The sequence below is a fragment of the Nicotiana tomentosiformis genome, chromosome 2, assembly GCF_000390325.3.
Source record: "Nicotiana tomentosiformis chromosome 2, ASM39032v3, whole genome shotgun sequence".
In the NCBI taxonomy this organism is placed as follows: domain Eukaryota; kingdom Viridiplantae; phylum Streptophyta; class Magnoliopsida; order Solanales; family Solanaceae; genus Nicotiana; species Nicotiana tomentosiformis.
The window spans coordinates 149,940,927-149,962,362 of NC_090813.1; the positions used below are offsets into that span (position 1 = coordinate 149,940,927).

The window sequence follows — 21,436 nt, forward strand, 5'->3', positions numbered from 1 at the left end:
CAGAGGCAAAGTCCAAGCTTTCCCCTCGTGAAGCTAAGGCAGAAGCTCGAACAAAACTCAAGCATGACAGGGATGCTGATGAAGCTTCGACATCTGCTAAATCAGTAAAGCGGAAGGGCAAAGAAATTGCTCGTGATGATGATTTCGTCGAAAAAGAAGTTATCCCGAAACCTGCAAAAAAATCAAAGTTTCTCCTACTGTCAAACCTTCAAAAAAGAAGAAGGTTCAAAATCTCCTAAAAACATACCTCAACAGCCATTGGAGAAGGTAAAATTTTAGTATTTACAATTTTTGTTCTTTTTTTTAGTTACAAAACCTATTTTTTATTTTTCTGTATTTGTAGAAATTTTATCTACATTGTGTATATTTGTTGTTGGTTATCAACTTTTCTACATTTTTTTGAAAATTATAGATTTTTTATATATTATTCGAAATAATTTTGTTAGGGAATGTACTACATTATTTAATTGATTTTATTGGTTATTATTTGCTCTATTTGTAGAAGTTAGTTTCATTTTCTATAAACAAATTGTATATATTATGTCTAGTTGTTAGTTTCTACTTTTTTGCTCTAAACATAATTTTGTCAATGCATTTGTAGCTTTAATGTAGTTCAGTTGTTATATATGTTTACTAATTTTGTAACTTATTTGTATGCAATGTATTAAGGTAAAATGGCCAAAATTATCCCTGTACTTTGTTAAATAGTTTACATCTATCCTCCGTTATACTTTCCGTTCAAATTTAACCCTACCGTTACGATAGTAAATAAATTTGTCCCTAACCCTAACGGATGTCCATCAGAGCATTCAGACCCCTAAATTAAAAATGCCGCGTAATTAACCTCACCATCCCTAATACCTCTCTTCCCCTTCGATTTCTTCTTCCATCAGCAGCTTCACCACCCAAAAGCCTCAATTTTTCATCACAAAAGAGCTTCAAAATCAGAATTTAATCAATAATTTTCAGCCTCAACAGTATATTCAAGTAACATAAAATGAACTTCAACAACTTCTGAAGAATATGACAGACCCATTAGGTATTCTTCAAGCTTTTTCAAACCCTTTAATGGTGATTTTAGTCTCCTTTCAAATACATATCCCAAATCGGTACTAACCAACCACCATTAATTGACATACCCACCTTCTTCACATAAACCCCCTACCGTAACTCCTCTATTTTTTTTTCACATTCTCGGCCATAGCAAAATAATGAAGAACCAGACAGAATAAAATGAAGAACAAACCAAAAGAAAGAATAGACCTTTAATGACCGAGATCAGAGTGACTCTTTTGGTGGTGATTGTAGCTTCTTCTTTTTTCTGAATGGGATTGGAAAGAGGTGGTAGTGAGAGATTTTTCCGATAAAGATTTGGATAAAGCGTACAGTCGCTGATGAAGCTCCCTCGGCGAAGATGCCGATGAAGATTAAGAAATCAACAAGCCTCAAATCACCAACAAACCCAGCTAACAATTTTGCTCAAACTTCAATGAATCTCAATACTTTTATGTTCTCAAGCTTTCTTTACAAATTCTTCAATGGTGCCATCAAAGTAACATTTTTTATGACATAAAGTGAGTGTTTGCCAACAAGATCTGACATGGCTGCATTGAGTAAAGCTAAGGTAGTGATACTTTGGTGGCTTTTAATCTTATCGGCGATTTTGGTCTGTGTGAGTTGATTTGAATTTCTTGCCAGAATCGAAAAAAAAGCTGGCAGTTGATGAAGACAATAGAGATGGGGTAAAATCAAAATGGAAATGTCTTTTAATTTTTGTTTTTTTGATTTTGTAAATCTATGAAATAGATAAGATAATGTAAAAAAAAATGGTGACATGGACTCTAGCTGGCAATTTATTTGCTGAGTCCGGTGCCACAATGGATATCCGTTAGGGTTAGGGACAAATTTGTTTACTATCTTAACGGTAGGATTAAATTTAAACGGAAACTATAACGAAGGATATATATAAACTATTTAACATAATACAAGTATAATTTTGGCCCTTTTCTCATGTATTAATGTCTTTCTGGTTGTAGCTAAAATGTAGTAGAATTATTATTATTTTATTTTTTGGTCTTTAAATATTTTTAATAACTTACTGTTTCTTTTGGTGCAGAATCGAACATGATGTTGATTATGTCATCACTAGGTTCCAGACATTATCTGACCCTGTTATTCCTGCCCAAATCAAGGTGTTATTGTCTGAAAATGGGTTAAAGTTGTTTAAGAAGACATGTTTTGAGCACTTTCTTTGCATGTCCAAAATATGTATCCAAAATTAGGCAATTCACCTTCTCATGATGTATGAATTGAACGCATCCAGTTCTCATTTGTTTACAACAGAGATAAAGGGTGAGAGGCTTAACTTTGGGTTGAGGGAGTTTGCCCTTATCACTGGTCTTAAATATTTTACCGAAGTAACGGACTTTGGTTACACAACTAAGTATGACAGTAAAATAATAAGGAGCTATTTTCCGAACAAGAAAAAAGTTGAGAAGTCGTACTTGAAACAAATTGTAACCAGCTGTAGTTGGGTAAATGATGAGGATGCAGTCGAGCTGTGTATTCTCTATCTGATAGAATTCTTCCTCTGTCCTTCAGAGAAAAATAATGGTTTGATAGACCATTTTAGGTTCTATTTGGTAGACTCGGGGCAGTATGCGAATTTAGCATGGGGTATCGAAGATTATACACAATTGTTTCAGTCTGTTAGGCATAAGCTGAACCCTTCTGTGCATTTTTATCTCATTCGAGGTTTTCTACTCGCTATGCAAATCTAATTGTATGAGTGTTGCTCTACAGTCAACATTGATATAGCTACAAGTAGGGCTGGCAAGTGACCGGCCCGTCCCGGGCCGGTCCCAAATTAAACGGGCTCGGGCCTAAACGGGCTTTTTGTAGTGACCGGCCCGGGACCGGGCTAAACGGTCCCGGCCCGCGGGCTAAACGGGCTAAGTGGGCTAAGTGGGCCCAACATATTTTTAAAAAAATAAAAAATTAAATAGATATTAGAGACAAAAGGATGTTAAAAACAATATCTAAGACAATGCTTTGTAAATTTTATTATAGAATTGTGACCTAAATTTTAATATTCAATATTTAATATCGAATATATATAGTATATAGGATGTGTGTATATATATATATATATATATATATATATATATAAGAGCTATATTCGATAAGCTATATATACATCTTATATACTATATATAAGATGTATATATTGTATAGTATATATATTAAATGTATATATAATATCGATATAAGATGTATATATATATATATATATATATATATATATATATATATATATAAGTAATAAGCTATATTCGATAAGCTATATATACATCTTATATACTATATATAAGATGTATATATAGTTTAGTATAGTATATATATTAGTCTAAAGACAAAAGGATGTTAAAAATAATATCTAAGTCTAATGACAAAAATATTGTAAAGAGATATGTTTATATTCATATTTATATTTATAAATATCGCTCTTTACGGTTGTGCGAGAAAAACCTTTATAAGTAGGATTAAAAAAATTTCTAATATAATGCACAAAGTTAGGATCAGAAGGAAAACTATAGGGTAAACACATAACAGTTACCATTTTTGCTAATTCTTCCCGATTTTTTTTGGATCATAATATAAAATATCACCGGTAACAGTGTTAATTCCCGGTTGAAATTGATTTGAACCGGTACTAGGGTCAACCTGACTAGGAGTAGGTAGACTTTTTCCCTCGGCCAAAACTTTCAGACGAAGATATCTCACTTTATCTTGAGGGTGTTTCATTATGTGCCTAGCCAAAGTTCCCGTCCCCCCCCCCCCCCCCCCCCCCCCCCGCGATCCAAAATATTTAAAAACTAACTCCGTGCCACAAGTTTTACACTTAGCCTTATTTTCTGGAATTAGTTGAGTAAAAATGGCCAAACGGGAGATGTTTCCGTCCGTTTGCTAAGTTGTCCAGAAAAAGTAGGGGTAGTAACAGGATTATCAAATGGGGCATCATTTGGATTAGCAGGGTTACCACTAGTTGGGTTAACATCAGGAGCAGGACTAGTTGGTGTATCATCATCCGGTTGAGTTTCATCAAAATCTATTTCCTAGCCCATTTGGCCCGTTACCACGAGTAGCAGGGTTACTGCGAGATCGGCCCAGGCCCACTAAAACCGGGCCAAATGATCCTAGCCCGTTTGGCCCATTTGGCCCGTGGTCCCGGGCCTGGACCGGCCCACTTGCCACCCTTAGCTACAAGGGTTGGTAATTCGATCTCCCACATACTTATGTGATGACCTAAAATATCATCTTTAAATTTAATAATTAATTTTATGTTCTAAGATCTTGAAAAGCACTATTTATCATTCCTCGACTTGCATGCGCAGTCCGTAAAATTTTTTTCGAAAAATTTTTATGTGAAAAATGGATTAAAATATGAATTAGAGCTTTAAAACTCAACTGAGTTGACTTTGGTCAACATTTTGAGCAAATGGACTCGGATCAGTATTTTGACAGTTTTAGTAGGTCCGTATCGTGATTTGAGACTTGGGTGTGTGCCCTGAATCGAATTCCAAGGTCCCTAGCCCGGGATATGGAATTTTGATGAAAAATTAAAAGTTTGAAAGCTTATGAGTTTTAAGAAATTAATGATGTTGAATTTATAGACACCGGGTCCGTATTTTGGTTTCGGAGCCCGGTATAGGTCCACTATAATATTTATGACTTGTCTGCCAAATTTGGTGAGAAATGGATTTGATTGGCATGATTCGGATGCCCGGTTGTAAAAATATAAGTTTTAAAGTTTTCTTGAAACTTTCTTTTGATTTGGTGTCTGATTCGTAGTTTTAGGTGTTATTTGGGCAATTTGATCGCGCGAGCAGGTCCGTAGCATTTTTTATGATTGAAATTCATATATGGTTTGTGTCCGGGAAGTTCCTGATGAGTTTCGGGGTGAGTTTTGAGCGAGTCCGGGCATTTCGGCACTCTAATATTGTTCTGACACTTTTGGGGGCGCGGACCGCGTATTTTTGGGCGCTGAGGTGAAGGAGGGGTGCGGACAGCAGCAGAATTTCGCGGCCGCGCTCAATATTTCGCGGACCGCGCAATTTTGTCCGCGGCCGCGCTCCAGGAAGTTTTGCAGATCTGCTGGTCCGACTTCGGAAGCCTATATCTTTTGATCTACAAGGAATTTTGAGATGATTCAAAAATGAAAGTTATATCCCTTCGTGTCTAGTTTCTAAAAAGGTAAAGAAGTCATCATTTGGACACCTATAGAGACGTTTATGGCCAAAATACTGAAGCCTGGAAGTGCAGCCCCAAGAATTTCACGGCCGCACCATTTGTTTCGCGACCGCAGGACTTGGGGCGCAGCCGCGCTTGGAATTTCACTAACCGCAAAATTTGAGTTCAGAGGATGTACTATATATCCGAGGTTTAGGTTATTATTTCATTTTTGCACTTTGGGAGCTCGGTTGGAGACGAATCTTCGTGGGCATTTCAAGAAATTTATCGGGGTAAGTGATTCTAACTCGGATTTGGTTAATATACATGAATATATCAATGATTTCATCATATGATTAGTACTTTGAGGTGAAAATTTGAGAAAGATTGTAGAATCTTCAAAAAAATGAATTTTTGAGATTTGAATTCCAATTCAGAGTCAGATTTGAGTGAAATTAGTATGGTTGAACTCGTAATTAAATGGGTTGTCGGATTTTGTAACTTTTGTTGGGTTCCGAGACGTGGATCCCACGGGCCATTTTTGAGTTAATTTCAGATTTTATTGAAAAATATAGTATTTTCTTATGGAATTGATTCTATAAGTTTTGTTGACTGTATCGAATTAATTGTGACTAGATTCGAGTCGATCAGAGTCGGAAAATCGAGGAAGAGGCATACTACGTGATTAAATCGGAGCAAGTCGAGGTAAGTGACTTGTCTAACCTTGTGTGGGAAAAATTTTCCCTAGGATTGGTATTAACTGCAATGTGATGAACGCCGTGTACACGAGGTGACGAGTGTGTACACAGGCTAAATGTGAAGGATTATGTTTTTAAATTATGTAGATCATTATTGCATGTTAATTAAATTATCAATCTTGTTATATATTCCATCATTGATTTGATTCATATACTTTAAATTTGCTTGACCTTTTTCATGCTAATTGTTTTACCTGTTTAGTTGGAACTTGGTTTCTTTTATTCTGTGCATTATTTGCAGGTTGAGTTTCTTTAAATTAAATATTATTAATATGAAGTATTGGACATTTTTAAATTTGGTATTGAAGCAATGTATTAAAGATTTGAAATATTATTTTACTGAATTATTTATTTCTGCATATTTTTTATAAGATTTTCGTACTCATTGTGATGGAGCCGTGAGTTCTTTATTGTGAAAAAATATTGTTGTTGAATTATTTTGGAAAGTTAAATTATTTGAGCACTTGAGGTGCAAATTGTGATATATTGTGATGTTGATACGCATGCGGTGGTATAAGGTATGGGTATTGAAAAGTATGCGGTGAGATAAGGGTGGCTTGATACGCACGGCTAGTAGGGAAAACTACTAGAAGTCATGCGGTATGATAAGGATGGCTAAAACGCGGGATGCTATTTCGGGAAAAAATTATTTATTTAAAATAAATTGTGAAGGCTCCCGCGGTGAGATAAGAAAAATGAGATATTGTGAATTTATTTATGATTTGGGACTACGAGACGGTACCTTGGGAGTGCCCTTGTTGATATTGATTTATGGCCGTAGTTGCCTTAGATTATTTGTTGTGATTTTCTTAAGTTGAAAGGAAATTTTATTGGTTTCTACGAGATATTATTTGTCATTATTTTGTATAATTAAATGGTGACCTGCTACTTGATTCATTTCTATTATCATTTATTTTATTATATTGTTAAATATTTTTCCATGCTATTATTATTTTCCAGTAGGGCCTGACCTGACCTCGTCACTACTCTACCGAGGTTAGGCTTGGCATTTACTGGGTACCATTGTGGCGTACTCATACTACGCTTCTGCACATTTTTTTTGTGCAGATCCAGGTACATCTTATCAGACTAGGCATTAGTAAACTAGTTGTACGAGGAGATTTCGAGATATATCTGCCAGCATCAGCAGACTTCGAAGTCCCCTTCTATCTTACTATATTGCTTCTTTATTTGTTTTAGACTCTGATGTATAGAGACATAAAGAATAAATTCTTAGAAGCTTGTGACTTATTTCTACCGGGTTTTGGGAGTTGTAATTATTTGAATTGTAGTTTATTTATTTCAAATATTTATTATTATTTCGCATTGATAGGCTTACCTAGTCTTAGAAACTAGGTGCCATCACGATCTCCTATGGAGGAAATTTGGGGTCGTGACAAGTTGGTATCAGAGCACTAGGTTCATAGGTGTTATGAGTCACAAGCAGGTTTAGTAGAGTCTTGCGGATCGGTACGGAGATGTCTGTACTTATCTTTGAGAGGCTATGGAACTATTAGGAAATATTCACTTCTTTGATTCCTTATCATACGCATTTGTTGACTTCAAAGTTCTAAACCATTATCTTTCTATTCTCTCACAGATGGTGAGGACACGCACAACTGGATCCAATGATCAGACACCTGTGACCCCTGTTGTAGCCGCAAGAGGCCGGGGTCGGGGCAGAGGCTGAGCCAGAGGCTGAGGAAGACCACGTGGTGCAGCCAGAGCACCTGCACGAGCTGTTGCACCAGAGCCACCAATAGCTCCAGTTGGAGAGCAGGCACCTGAGACGCCTGTTACTACACCTACACTTCAGGAGACTCTTGCCCAATTTTTGAGCATGTCTGTCACTCTAGATCAGGCAGGGTTAATTCGACTTGCTCCTGCCACATCTCAGGCCGGGGGAGGAGCACAGACTCCCACCGCCCGTACTCCAGAGCCACGGGCCCAAGTTGACCATGGCCCAGAGGTTATACCAGTACAGCCAGTTGTTCCAGTTTGACCTAAGATTAGGACAGCAGTTTCAGAGGGGGAGCAGCTCAGGCTTGAGAGGTACAAAAAGTACCACCCTCCTACTTTCAGCGGTTTAGCTTCAGAAGATGCTCAGGGTTTTCTGGAGGAATGTCACCGTATCCTTTGTACTATGGGTGTTGTGGATTCTAGTGGGGTTTCTTTCATGGCATTCCAGTTTAGGGGAGCAGCCTACCAGTGGTGGCAGGCATATGAGTTGGATAGTCCCGCTGAGGCATCTTTACTTACTTGGACTCAATTTTCAGATATGTTCTTAAGGGAGTATGTTCCTCAGAGTCTTAGAGATGCGTGGTGCGCAGAGTTTGAGTAGCTGTGCCAGGGTTCCATGACCGTGTCAGAATATACGGTCTGATTCAGTGATTTGGCTAGGCATGCACCGGCCTTAGTTGCTACTATTCGAGAGCGGGTTCACAGATTTATTGAGGGTCTCCACCCTAGTATCAGATACAGTATAGTCCGAGAGCTAGAGATGGGAATCACATACCAACAGGTGGTGTCAATTGCTAGGAGATTTGAAGGTATGCGGACTCGGGAGAGGGAAGAGAGGGAAGCTAAGAGACCCCGAGATTCTGGCACATATAATAATTCTCATGCCCCAGTTGCAGCCCGTCATGGTAGAGGTTATGTGAGCCGTCCTATTCATTCGGCACTTCCAGCTTCCAGTGGTATTCTAACTACTTCCAGACCTTAGAGTCCATATTATGCACCGCCAGTGTCTACTGTATCTCATGTACGGGGTGCTTTTAGCAGGTAGTCTAGTCGATCAGGCCCGAGCCAGTCCCAGCAGCCATGACCTCCGAGGGCTTATTTTGAGTGTGGTGACACTTGTCATATTATGAGAGATTGCCCCTGATTTGGGGGGGCACCTCCACAGATTTCTTAGGCCCCACCTATTCCACAGGGCCCTCAGGCTTCTCAGGCCATGATTACTGCACCAGTTGACACTCCACCTGCACAACCGGCTAGAGATGGAGGACGGACAGGTAGAGGTCGCCCTAGAGGGGGAGGCCAGGCTAGATATTATGCCCTTCCTGCTAGGACAAATGCCATTGCATCCGATACTGTTATCACAGGTATTATTCTGGTATGTGATAGAGATGCATCAATCTTATTTGATCCAGGCTCCACTTATTCTTATGTGTCATCTTATTTTGCCCCGTATTTAGGCGTATCACGTGATTCCTTGAGTGCTTCTGTTTATGTATCTACACTCGTGGGTGAATCTATTATTGTGGACCGCGTGTATCGATCGTGTTTAATTGTTATCGGTGGTTTTGAGACTAGAGCTGATTTATTATTGCTCAAAATGGTGGATTTCGATAATATTTTGGGCATGGATTAGTTGTCGCCCTATCACGCTATTCTTGATTGTTACGCCAAGATGGTGACGTTGGCTATGCCAGGTCTACCGTGGTTAGAGTGGAGAGGTACCTTGAATCATGTTCCTAGCAGGGTTGTTTCATTTCTTAAAGCTCAACGAATGGTTGAGAAGGGGTGTGATGCGTTTCTGGCCTATGTGAGAGATGTTAGTATTGATACTCCTACTATGGAGTCAGTTCCTGTGGTAAAGGATTTTCTTGATGTATTTCCAGTAGATCTTCCGGGTATGCCACCCGACAGGGATATTGACTTTGGCATTGATTTATTACCGGGCACTCAAGCCCTTTCTATTCTACCATACCGTATGGCCCCGGCGGAGTTGAAAGAATTAAAAGAACAATTATAAGAGTTGCTTGATAAGGGTTTCATTCGGCCCGGTGTATCGCCTTAGGGTGTTCCTGTCTTATTTGTGAAGAAGAAGGATGGTTCTATGCGGATGTGTATTGATTACCGCCAGCTGAACAAGGTTATAGTGAAGAACATATATTCATTGCCACATATTGATGACCTATTTGATTAGCTTTAGGGTGCTAGGGTATTCTCTAAAATTGACTTGCGTTCAGGCTATCATCAGTTGAATATTCGAGAGCCAGATATCCTGAAGATTGCTTTTAGGACTGGGTACGGTCATTACGAGTTCCTTGTGATGTCTTTCGGACAGACCAACGCCCAAGCAGCATTTATGCACTTAATGAATAGTGTATTTCAGCCCTATCTTGATTCTTTCGTCATTGTGTTTATTGACGACATTCTTTTGTATTCCTGGAGTCAGGAAGATCATGAACAACACCTGAGGACTGTGCTTCAGATTTTGAGAGAAAATAAGTTATTTGCAAAATTTTCAAAGTGTGAGTTTTGGCTTGATTTAGTGGGATTTTTGGTCATATAGTTTCGTGTGAGGGGATCAAGGTAGATCCGAAGAAGATTGAAGCAGTGCAGAGTTGTTCCAGACTGTCCTCAGTTAGGGAAATCCGGAGTTTCCTTGGTTTGGCAGGGTATTATCGCTGATTTGTAAAGGGTTTCTCTTCTATTGCTGCATCTATGACCAAGATGACCCAGAAGGGTGCTCCGTTCAGGTGGATAGAGGAATGTGAGGAGAGCTTTCAAAATCTCAAGACAGCTTTGACTACAGCCCCAGTATTGGTATTACCTACAGGTTCAGGGTCTTATACTGTGTATTGTGACGCTTCGGGTATTGGCCTCGGCACAGTGTTGATGCAAGACGATAGGGTGATTGCTTACACGTCCATACAGTTAAAGGTACATGAGAAGAATTATCTGATCCACGACCTTGAGTTAGCAGCTATTATTCATGCCTAGAAGATTTGGCGGCATTATTTGTACGATGTCCATTGTGAGGTCTACACCGATTATCGGAGTTTACAGCATCTGTTTAAACAGAAGGATCTTAATTTGCGGCAGCGAAGATGGTTGGAGTTACTTAAGGATTATGATATAACTATTCTCTATCATCCTGGGAAGGCCAATGTAGTGGCCGATGCCTTGAGTCATAAGGTGGAGAGTTTGGGCAGCTTAGCATATTTACCGGTAGCAGAGAGGCCTTTAGCCTTGGATGTTCATGCCTTGGCCAATCCGTTTGTCAGATTGGATGTTTCCGAGTCGGGACGAGTTTTGGCTTGTGTGGTTTCTTAGTCTTATCTTTATGATCGTATTAGAGAGCGTCAGTATGATAACCCCCATCTGCTTGTCCTTAAGGACACAGTTCAGCACGGTGATTCCAAGGAAGTCACTATTGGAGATGAAGGTGTATTACGGATGCAGGTCAGGCTATGTGTGCCTAATGTAGATGGGTTGCGTGAGTTGATTCTCCAGGAGGCTCACAGTTCGCGGTACTCCATTCATCCGGGTGCTGCAAAGATGTATCAAGACTTGAGACAACACTATTGGTGGAGGCGGATGAAGAAAGACATAATGGAATATGTAGCTCGGTGCATAAATTGTCAACAAGTGAAGTTTGAGCATCAACGACCGGGTGGATTGCTTCAAAAGTTGGAAATTCCAGATTGGAAATGGGAGCGGATCACTATGGATTTCGTTGTTGGGCTCCCACGGACTCAGAGGAAGTTCGATGCAGTTTGGGTGATTGTGGATAGATTGACCAAGTCAGCTCATTTCATTCCTGTGATTACTACTTACTCTTTAGAGCAGCTGGCTCAGGTATATATTCACGAGATTGTCAGACTTCACGGTGTACCGGTATCTATCATCTCTGACCGGGTACACAGTTTACCTCATGGTTTTGGAGGGCTGTACAGCGAGAGTTGGGTACTCGTGTGGAGTTGAGTACAACATTTCACCCTCAGACGGACGGATAGTCCGAACGCACTATTCAAATACTAGAGGATATGCTCCGTGCATGTGTGTTAGATTTTGGGGGTTGGGATCAGTTATTACCACTTGTGGAGTTTGCTTACAACAACAGTTACCAGTCAAGCATTTAGATGGCTCCGTATGAGGCTTTATATGGTAGGCGGTGCCGGTCTCTAGTGGGTTGGTTCGAACCGGCCGAGGCTAGACTATAGGGTACAGACCTGGTTCAGGATGCCTTGGAAAAGCTTAAATTGATTCAGGATCGACTTCGTACAGCCCAATCTAGACAGAAGAGTTATGCGGATCAGAAGGTTCGTAATGTTGCATTCATGGTTGGTGAGTGGGTATTGCTCCGGGTTTCGCCTACGAAGGGTATGATGAGGTTCGGAAAGAAGGGCAAGTTGAGCCCTAGGTATATTGGGCCGTTTGAGATTCTTGAGAGAGTTGGAGAGGTGGCTTACAAACTTGCACTACCACCTAGTCTCTCTGCGGTTCATCCGGTATTCCATATTTCCATGCTTCGAAAATATCACGGCGACCCGCCCCATGTGTTATACTTCAGTTCGGTTCAGTTGGATAAGGATCTATCTTATGTTGAGGAACCAATGACTATTTTAGATAGGCAGGATCGAAAGCTGAGGTCAGAGAACATTGCTTCCGTGAAGGTTCAGTGGAAGGGTCATCCGGTCGAGGAGGCGACTTGGGAGACTGAGCATAATATGCGTAGTTGTTATCCACACTTATTTACCAGCTCAGGTACTTTTTTCTAACTCTGTTCGAGGACGAACGTTTGTTTTAGAAGTGGAGAATGTGATGACCAAAAATGTCATCTTTAAATTTAATAATTAATTCTGTATTCTAAGACCTCGAAAAGCACTATTTATCATTACTCGACTTGCGTGCGCAGTCCGTAAAATTTTCTGAAAAGTTTTTATGTGAAAAATGGATTAAAATGTGAATTAGAGCTTTAAAACTCAACTGAGTTGACTTTGGTCAATATTTTTAGCAAATGGACTCGGATCAGTGTTTTGACAGTTTCGGTAGGTCCGTATTGTGATTTGGGACTTGGGCGTATGCCCGAAATTGAATTCCGAGGTCCTTAACCCGGGATATGGAATTTCGATGAAAAATTAAAAGTTTAAAAGCTTATGAGTTTTAAGAAATTAATGATGTTGGATTTATAGACACCGGGTCCGTATTTTGGTTTCGGAGCCCGGTATAGGTCCACTATAATATTTATGACTTGTCTGCCAAATTTGGTGAGAAACGGAGTTGATTTGACGTGATTCGGACGCCCGGTTATAAAAATATAAGTTTTAAAGTTTTCTTGAAAATTTCCTTTGATTTGGAGTCCGATTCATAGTTTTAGGTGTTATTTGGGCAATTTGATCATGCGAGCAGGTCCGTAGCATGTTTTATGATTGAAATTCATATATGGTTTGTGTCCGGGAAGTTCCGGATGAGTTTCAGAGTGAGTTTTGAGCGAGTCCGGGCATTTCGGCACTCTAATATTGTTCTGGCACTTTTGGCGGCGCGGACCGTGCATTTTTGGGCGCTGAGGCGAAGGAGGGGCGCGGGCAGCAGCAGAATTTCGCGGCCGCGCTCAATATTTCGCAGACCATGCAATTCTGTCCGCGGCCGCGCTCCAGGAAGTTCTGCAGATCTGCTGGTCCGACTTCGGAAGCCTATATCTTTTGATCTACAAGGAATTTTGAGATGATTCAAAAACAAAAGTTATATCCCTTCGTGTCTAGTTTCCAGAAAGGTAAAGAAGTCATCATTTGGACATCTGTAGAGATGTTTATGGCCAAAATACTGAAGCCTGGCAGTGCAGCCCCAAGAATTTCGTGGCCGCACCATTATTTTCACGACCGCGGGACCTAGGGCACGGCCGCGCTTGGAATTTCGCTAACCGCAAAATTTGAGTTCAGAGGATGTACTATATATCCAAGTTTTAGGTTATTATTTTATTTTTGGACTTTGGGAGCTTGATTGGAGACGATATTTCGTGGAGTTTTCAAGAAATTCATTGGGTAAGTGATTCTAACTCGGATTTACTTAATATATATGAACATATCAATGATTTCATCATCTCATTAGTACTTTGAGGTGGAAATTTGGGGAAGATTGTAGAAAATTCAAAAAAATGAATTTTTGAGATTTGAACACCGATTCAGAGTCGGATTTGAGTGAAATTAGTATGGTTGAACTCGTAATTGAATGGGTTGTCGGATTTTGTAATTTTTGTCGGGTTCCGAGACGTGGGTCCCACACGCCATTTTTGAGTTAATTTTGGATTTTATTGAAAAATATAGTATTTTCTGATGGAATTGATTCTATAATTTTTGTTGACTGTATCAGATTAATTATGACTAGATTCGAGTCGATCGGAGTCGAAAAATCGAGGAAAAGACATATTACATGATTAAATCAGAGCAAGTCGAGGTAAGTGACTTGTCTAACCTTGTGTGGAGGAAATTTGCCCTAGGATTGGTATTAAATGTAATGTGATGAACGCTGTGTATACGAGGTGACGAGTGTGTACACGGGCTAAATGTGAAGGATTATAATTTTAAATTGTGTAGATCATTGTTGCATGTTAATTAAATTATTAAATCTTGTTATATACTCCATCATTGATTTGATTCATATACTTTAAATTTGCTTGACTTTTTTCCTGCTAATTGTTTTACCTGTTTAGTTGGAACTTGGTTTCTTTTATTCTGTGCATTATTTGTAGGTTGAGTTCCTTTAAATTAAATATTATTAATATGAAGTATTGGACATTTTTAAATTTGGTATAGAAGCAACGTATTAAAGATTTAAAATATTATTTTGCTGAATTATTTATTCTGAATATTTTTTGTAAGATTTTTATGCTCATTGTGATGGAGCCGTGAGCTCTTTAGTGTGGAAAAATATTGTTGTTGAATTATTTTGGAAAGTTAAATTATTTAAGCACTTGAGGTGTAAATTGTGATATATTGTGATGTTGATACGCATGCGGTGGTATAAGGTCTGGATATTGAAACGCATGCGGTGAGATAGGGGTGGCTTGATATGCGTGGCTAGTAGGGAAAACTACTAGAAGTCATGCGGTGTGATAAGGATGGCTAAAATGCGGGATGCTATTTCGGGAAAAAAATAATTTCCTTAAAATGAATTGTGAAGGCTCCCGCGGTGAGATAAGAAAAATGAGATATTGTGAATTTGTTTATGATTTGGGACTACAAGGCGGTACCTCGGGAGTGCCCTTGTTGATATTGATTTATGGCCGTAGTTGCCTTTGATTATTTGTTGTGATTTTCTTAAGTTGAAAAGAAATTTTGTTGGTTTCTACGAGATATTATTTGCATTTATTTTATATAATTAAATGGTGACCTGCTACTTGATTCATTTTCATTATCATTTATTTTATTATATTGTTAAACATTTTTCCATGCTATTATTATTTTCCAGTAGGGCCTGACCTGACCTCGTCACTACTCTACCGAGGTTAGGCTTGGCACTTACTGGGTACCGCTGTGATGTACTCATACTACGCTTCTGCACATCGTTTTGTGCAGATCCAGGTACATCTTATCAGACTAAGCATCAGTAAACTAGTTGTACGAGGAGACTTCGAGGTATATTTGCCAGCGTCCGCAGACTCCGAAGTCCCCTTCTATCTTACTATGTTGCTTCCTTATTTGTTTTAGACTCTCATGTAGAGAGACATAGAGAATAAATTCTTAGAAGCTTGTGACTTATTTCTACCGGGTTTGGGGAGTTGCAATTATTTGAATTGTAGTTTATTTATTTCAGATATTTATTATTATTCCACATTGATAGGTTTACCTAGTCTTAGAAACTAGGTGTCATCACGATCTCCTATGGAGGGAGTTTGGAGTCGTGACAACTCAACTGGACATCTAGTAAGGACAAGATATGAATTTATGCATAGGAAAAGAGGATGATCAAACCATCATGGATCAAGGTAAATATTTTTCACTTCTATACAGACAATATAAATACAAATTATCTATACATTTTATACATATGATGACTAGGTCCCTCACTTTTTTATTTCACTCAGTTCACCAATATGATTGAAGCCTCAGAAGAGCTTTCTAGAATAACTTTGCTAGACAAAGTTGAATACATCCTTGAAGAAGCTGAAACACAGGCCGAGCATCCGACAGATACTCCATCTCCATCTGGCAATAAGCAGGCAATGGGAATAGATGACAAGAAAGATATTCTGAAACAACTGAAAAAAATTAAGAAAAGATGTTGATAAGGTAACAACTGATGATATTCCTAGTTGGTTTCTTTAATTTATGTTATGCAAATTATTTCTTTAACTCTTTCTATTTTAATGTGTAGGTCGGTTCAAACCTTGGATTGTTCAAGAAAGAGGTATACTTAATTCTTGATTTTTAGTCTTCTTTATATATCCGTAAGCTCTAATTGTCAGATACATTATAACCATTTGTTGTTCTTTAGGTTTTTCAAGAACTAGATTACATTCGACTACTACTTAATGATTCCATCAAGTCTGTGTTTCAGGCAATAAAAAGTCAACAGGATACTAACATTGATGCTAAGGTTTCATTCAAAATATATCCATTTTGGAAAATAATTTTTACCATGTTTATGTTTATATATTAGCATTCATAAAGTATATAGCCTAAGAAATTCTGCTTGAAGTTTACTGGCAGTTCTGCGAAAAATGATGAGCATTACAAAGAAAAGAACAAACAACAGTATCGTGGCAGTAGTGCTAAACCAGTGTTGGGCAGCAGCAGTAAAACATGTATTTTAACAATTTTAATACAATTTCATGACAAATAATCTATATTATATTTACATTATATCTACATACAGCCTAAATTACCAACAAATAATCTACATTATATTTTCAATTGTTTTCTTAGATACAGGACACATGTCTGGCATTCAAAATGAGAAGAATGTTCCTATATCATGCCCTGTAGGTATTGACTTATCTTCCCAATTTCTAGGGGCATTTGAGGAAGAAACTGCAGGTATGATTTAGTATATTTTTTCTACATATTTTACAATACATATTACATTTCAGCTACATGACAATATTTCAACAAATTAACTACAACTAAACTACAATTTATCTACAATGTTGTTTCTGTTTACTACAAATGATCTACAATTTTATTAAGTTGTACACATTTATTGTAACAGAGAAGGAAACTATGCATGTGGACTCACCAAAACAGGATGCAAAAGTTGACATACAAGGAGAGCATTTATATGAGAAGAAGGAGACTATGCATTTGCAATCTCCAATTCAAGAAGCAAATGTTATACAACAAAGAGACGATTGCAATGAAGATTTCAGCGGTATTATATATTACAATATAATTGTAGGACAAAAACAACAACTTTCATATAAGTTTCAGTTTTTCCAAAAGAACTGATAAAACCAACATACAATGTTGTTCTTTTGTTTTTAATTTTGTAGGTGAACCAGTCGACTACATCAATATAGGTGATTCGGACAATGACTCTAGGTCTGGAAAAAGAGCAGTAACACTTGATGATTTTGAGTTGCCAGAGAACTTCTCATAGATTGTTAAGTTCGGCGAGGTTAATGAAGATGAAACAACCCCTGTGCATCAAGGAAGAACAAGGGTTCCTAGAAGCATGCCAGATCCCCCTTTCTCCCTTATTTCAGTTCTGGGGGAAGCACTTCTGTTGGACCTCCTCCAATTTTCAACATCAAGCATCCATTTACAGGGGTTATTGGCGATGATGTTAATCCTGACTTGTTGGAAGAATTCAATAAGTGGTTATATTTAGGTACCGACACGGTTTCAAAGAGGTTAGATTATACATTTTTTTATATTATCGAGTGCATACAATTTATGGATTTCCAATTGAAACTATATAATAATTGTACTTGCTATGTCTTTAAATAGAAAGAAGGCGCCTTATACTTTAAAAGATAACCAACTCAACCCGTAATTTGATCTTGGAGTGGAGAAAGTTGATAAAAAGAACTAGTTTTATACTTTGGCACATCCCGAACAAATCCTTAACAAAACGGTACACACATACCCGACAGAACTTAATGATTAACTGTAGTATTCTATTATTTTAGATATTTATAGATTTTTTGTTTGAAAATTGTAGTTAAATTGTATTCAGCATTGAGAAATAATGAAATCTAATTTTTTTTTTCCAGAACATTGATGTTATTTTATACTATTTGAGGAAGAGAGGAAAGTATGGTCTTGAAAACAAAACACAGTTTACAACCACTGAATGTATCTTCAAGACTAGAATTGAACAAATTTATGAGAGGTACATTAATGCTCCTGCCGATAGGAAGCTTGTTGTTGTCAAACCCCAGGACGTCATATCACAATAAATATTGGGGTACCGATTACTTGCAAATGTTGAATGGGACAAAGTTAATTTTGTGATTATGCCCATAAACAATGTGGAGAAATTTCATTGGTTGTTGGTTGTGTTTGACATTACCGATAGGGTTCTATATGTTTATGATTTTATGGTCTCTTCACGAAATCACAAACTTATTGAATCTATTGTTGACAAGTTTTCTATTATGATCCCTATCTACTTGTCATGCACCGGCTTCTATGGCAAGCGTCCAGACATCAACTACAAGAACACAAAGGCATACATTGAAAAAAGTGTTACTTATTCTCTTGACATTCAGTGATTGGTCAGTGAGATACCCCAGCAAAAAAAGGGATCACTGTATGTGCTGCTTTTCCTTCTATTTAAACAATTATATTTTACATTGAATGCTAAATCTTTTTTCCTATTATTTTTTGCAGTAATTGTGGTGTATACGTGGCGGCATTTGCAGAATATGTCTGCATTGGAGAGCTATCGATTTCAAAGAAAGACCTTTCTGAATTGATAAACATCGTAGACGCTATGGAGCGCTCCATTGGGATTATGCTAGGAAAAAGCAAGAACTTGGTGCAATTAGTGAAAGTGAGGTGATTGGCAAATTAGCAAGAAGAAAAGGTGCACTAGCTGTGAAGGAGAGAACACGAGTCCGGAACAAAAAGAATTAGTTGCCCTTTTCAGTAGAAAAATTGTAGTTAAAGTGTTTAGTTGTGGCTGGATTGTAGTAAAGTTGTAGAAAAATTATTTATTAAGAACAAGTCAGCTGCAATTTATTTGTAGCAGATTTGTGCTACAGTTGTTTTACCTTTTATTTTGTTATTTTGTCCAGAATTCTACTACTTAAAATAGAAAACATCTGTGGCATTATTTTGGTTGAAAGTTGTTGGTACTTGATTTCGATATTGGTACTATATAATTTCTTTATAGCATAACTATAACTATGTCTACAACTACTATACAGAAATACATAATCTATTCAATTTTAGTAGTGTTGTTAGGAAAGGCTAAAAAGTAATAAATAAACCCAGTATTTGAACAAAACAACTATAAACCAATTGCATTAAGAGTTAAAATCTGTTTAGCAAACATTCAATATAGGAGACAATCTTTATTCAAATTAGCAACATAATTACACCACAACTATAAATCTCCAGAACAGAACAAATACAACTTAATATGTCTTAAAGGGCAGATTATCATCAGCAGTACTCAGTAAAAAATAATTCTTTAAACTATATCAATTTTTATTTTCTTTTGGGAGCATTCCTACAAGATCTTTTGTTATGCCCTTCTAGTCTGCATTTGCCACATGAAACCTTGTACTTCTTTGCATTTACTTCATCATATGGTTTGTATCTGTTTTTAGGTCTCCCTGGCTCCTTTTCCCAGTAGATGGCATTACAACTTTTTCAGCTATATGTTGTGGCACATTCCATTTGCTTTCATCAGGTAGTGGGTCAACTGGTATTTCATAAGTCTGCATAAGGCTCTCCCTCGTATAATAAGGAGAGCAATAGTTTTCATAAGACTCGTTCTTGTGCCTCAAAACTGCCAAAGCATGTGGACAAGAAAGTTCATCAAGCTGGAATTGTCCACAACTACATCTCTTATTTTAAAGGCAAACAATGAAGCACTTCACACAATCTATCACAATATGAATGTAATCTGTTGAAGCCCTCACCTACAATTTCATTACAAACATACAAGAAGTTGTCAACAACAAATACAAAACAAAATAACTACAATCATACAACAACATTTCTATAATTATCAGTATATATTTAGTTTGATGAAATCAATGATATGATGTTATTGGCCATAACTTACTCTCATCTTCTTCGATAATGTCATGTTGTCCTCCAACTCATTGTTGTATTTTTCCCAAGGTATGTGAATGTATCCTTTCATTCAATAACTTTTCATTAGTCCAACGTTCAAGAAGAGTCCTTATGTACTCTAATAGTTCTACTACGGGTAGCTCTCTTGCATCTTTGGTTACCGCATTCAAGGACTCTGCAATGTTTGATGTCATCGTCTATGTTCTGTTCACCATAGCATGTACCCGAGACCATATGTGATAGCCAATATCGTATAGGTATGCTTTAACACGTGTGTCGATCTCTTCAATCTTTGACATTCTTTCATTAAATTCATTAAGCGTGTATGATCGTGCCGTGGCAAAGTATAATTCGCTTAACTTTAGATGACCTTTCTTGAACTTTGACCTTGCATTTGTTCAAATATGCCACATGCAAGCATAATGTGGCATGCCGGTATAAACAGTAGATGTTGCCTTCAATATACTCTCATTTCGATCCGAAACAACACACATATTTGGGTTTTCACCATATGCATGTTTGAATTGCTCAAAAAACCACCTCCATGATGCATCATTTTCTAAATCAACAACGGTGTATGCTAGTGGTAATATGCTACCTATCACATAGGTAGCAAAAAGAAATTCAATTTCAGTAATAAAACTTGAAAATATAAAAAATACATTCTCAAAAATAACTTTATAACATTTTTTTTTACAATTAATCTACATTACCTGTTGCATCTATTGTACTAGCTGTTAGCATGATTCCCCTATATGCCGACTTCAAGAAGGTGCCATCGACTACTACAACTGACCTACAATGCTCCCAACCCTTGATGGACGTACTAAGTGCAACAAATGCATACAAGAAACAGTCATCCTCAGTCTTCTGCAATTTCACTACCGACCCTAGATAAGTCTTCTCCAGAATATACAAATAACTCGGCAAGCGACTGTAGGAATCAGTAGGATGACCTCTCAAAAATTCCAAAGCCTTTTCCTTTGCTCTCCAAACTTGCATGTATATTAAGTTCACACCATGATCCGATAACATGTCAGTTTGTATGTCTTTTGGTGTGTATATTGTCTTAGGATCTGCATATTTTGGCATCACCATGCTGCCAACTACCATGGAAGTAGGTTTGCGTTGTATATATGTGTTGTCCATCAAAGAGCATGTGTGCAAGTTGTTGAATTTTGGAACCTTAAACAATGTTGATTCATTTATGCTGGTGGACTTGAAGTGCCACGTACAATTGTCCCCAACACATACGAGGCAGTAGCAACAAAATAAAAATAATTCAAAAAATATTATGCAAATTGTAGATACTGAATATGAGGTTGTTCATGCACAACAACTTATTTTAAACAATTTATATACAAAAAAACTACAACTTATACACAATATAAATTTGACAAATAAAATATTCCTACCTTCTTGCACTAGACTTTTTCACCCTAAATTGAAACTTATTCATGACAGAATAGT

The 21,436-nt window shown here is 37.7% G+C and overlaps 1 protein-coding gene across 1 annotated transcript; it reads right to left on the reverse strand.

Moving 5' to 3' along the window:
* Nucleotides 1-19,461: 19,461 nt before the first annotated feature.
* On the reverse strand, nucleotides 19,462-21,079 carry LOC138905853 (uncharacterized). Its single transcript, XM_070194371.1, has 5 exons — nucleotides 20,680-21,079; nucleotides 20,459-20,564; nucleotides 20,191-20,353; nucleotides 19,753-19,809; nucleotides 19,462-19,710 (listed from the first exon to the last, which is right to left on the reverse strand). The coding sequence occupies exons 1-5, from the start codon at nucleotides 21,077-21,079 to the stop codon at nucleotides 19,462-19,464; spliced, it is 975 nt and encodes a 324-aa protein (XP_070050472.1).
* Between the last annotated feature and the right edge of the window lie 357 nt (nucleotides 21,080-21,436).

Excerpts from the sequence above, each read along its gene's own strand:
- LOC138905853 (XM_070194371.1), bottom strand. The coding sequence starts at position 21,079 with ATGGTAGTTGGCAGCATGGTGATGCCAAAATATGCAGATCCTAAGACA. Across the intron at positions 19,810-20,190 it reads GCTATCACATATGGTCTCGG|GTGAGGGCTTCAACAGATTA; the intron begins GTACATGCTATG and ends ATGAAATTGTAG. Across the intron at positions 19,711-19,752 it reads ATTGTGTGAAGTGCTTCATT|CTTGATGAACTTTCTTGTCC; the intron begins GTTTGCCTTTAA and ends GGACAATTCCAG.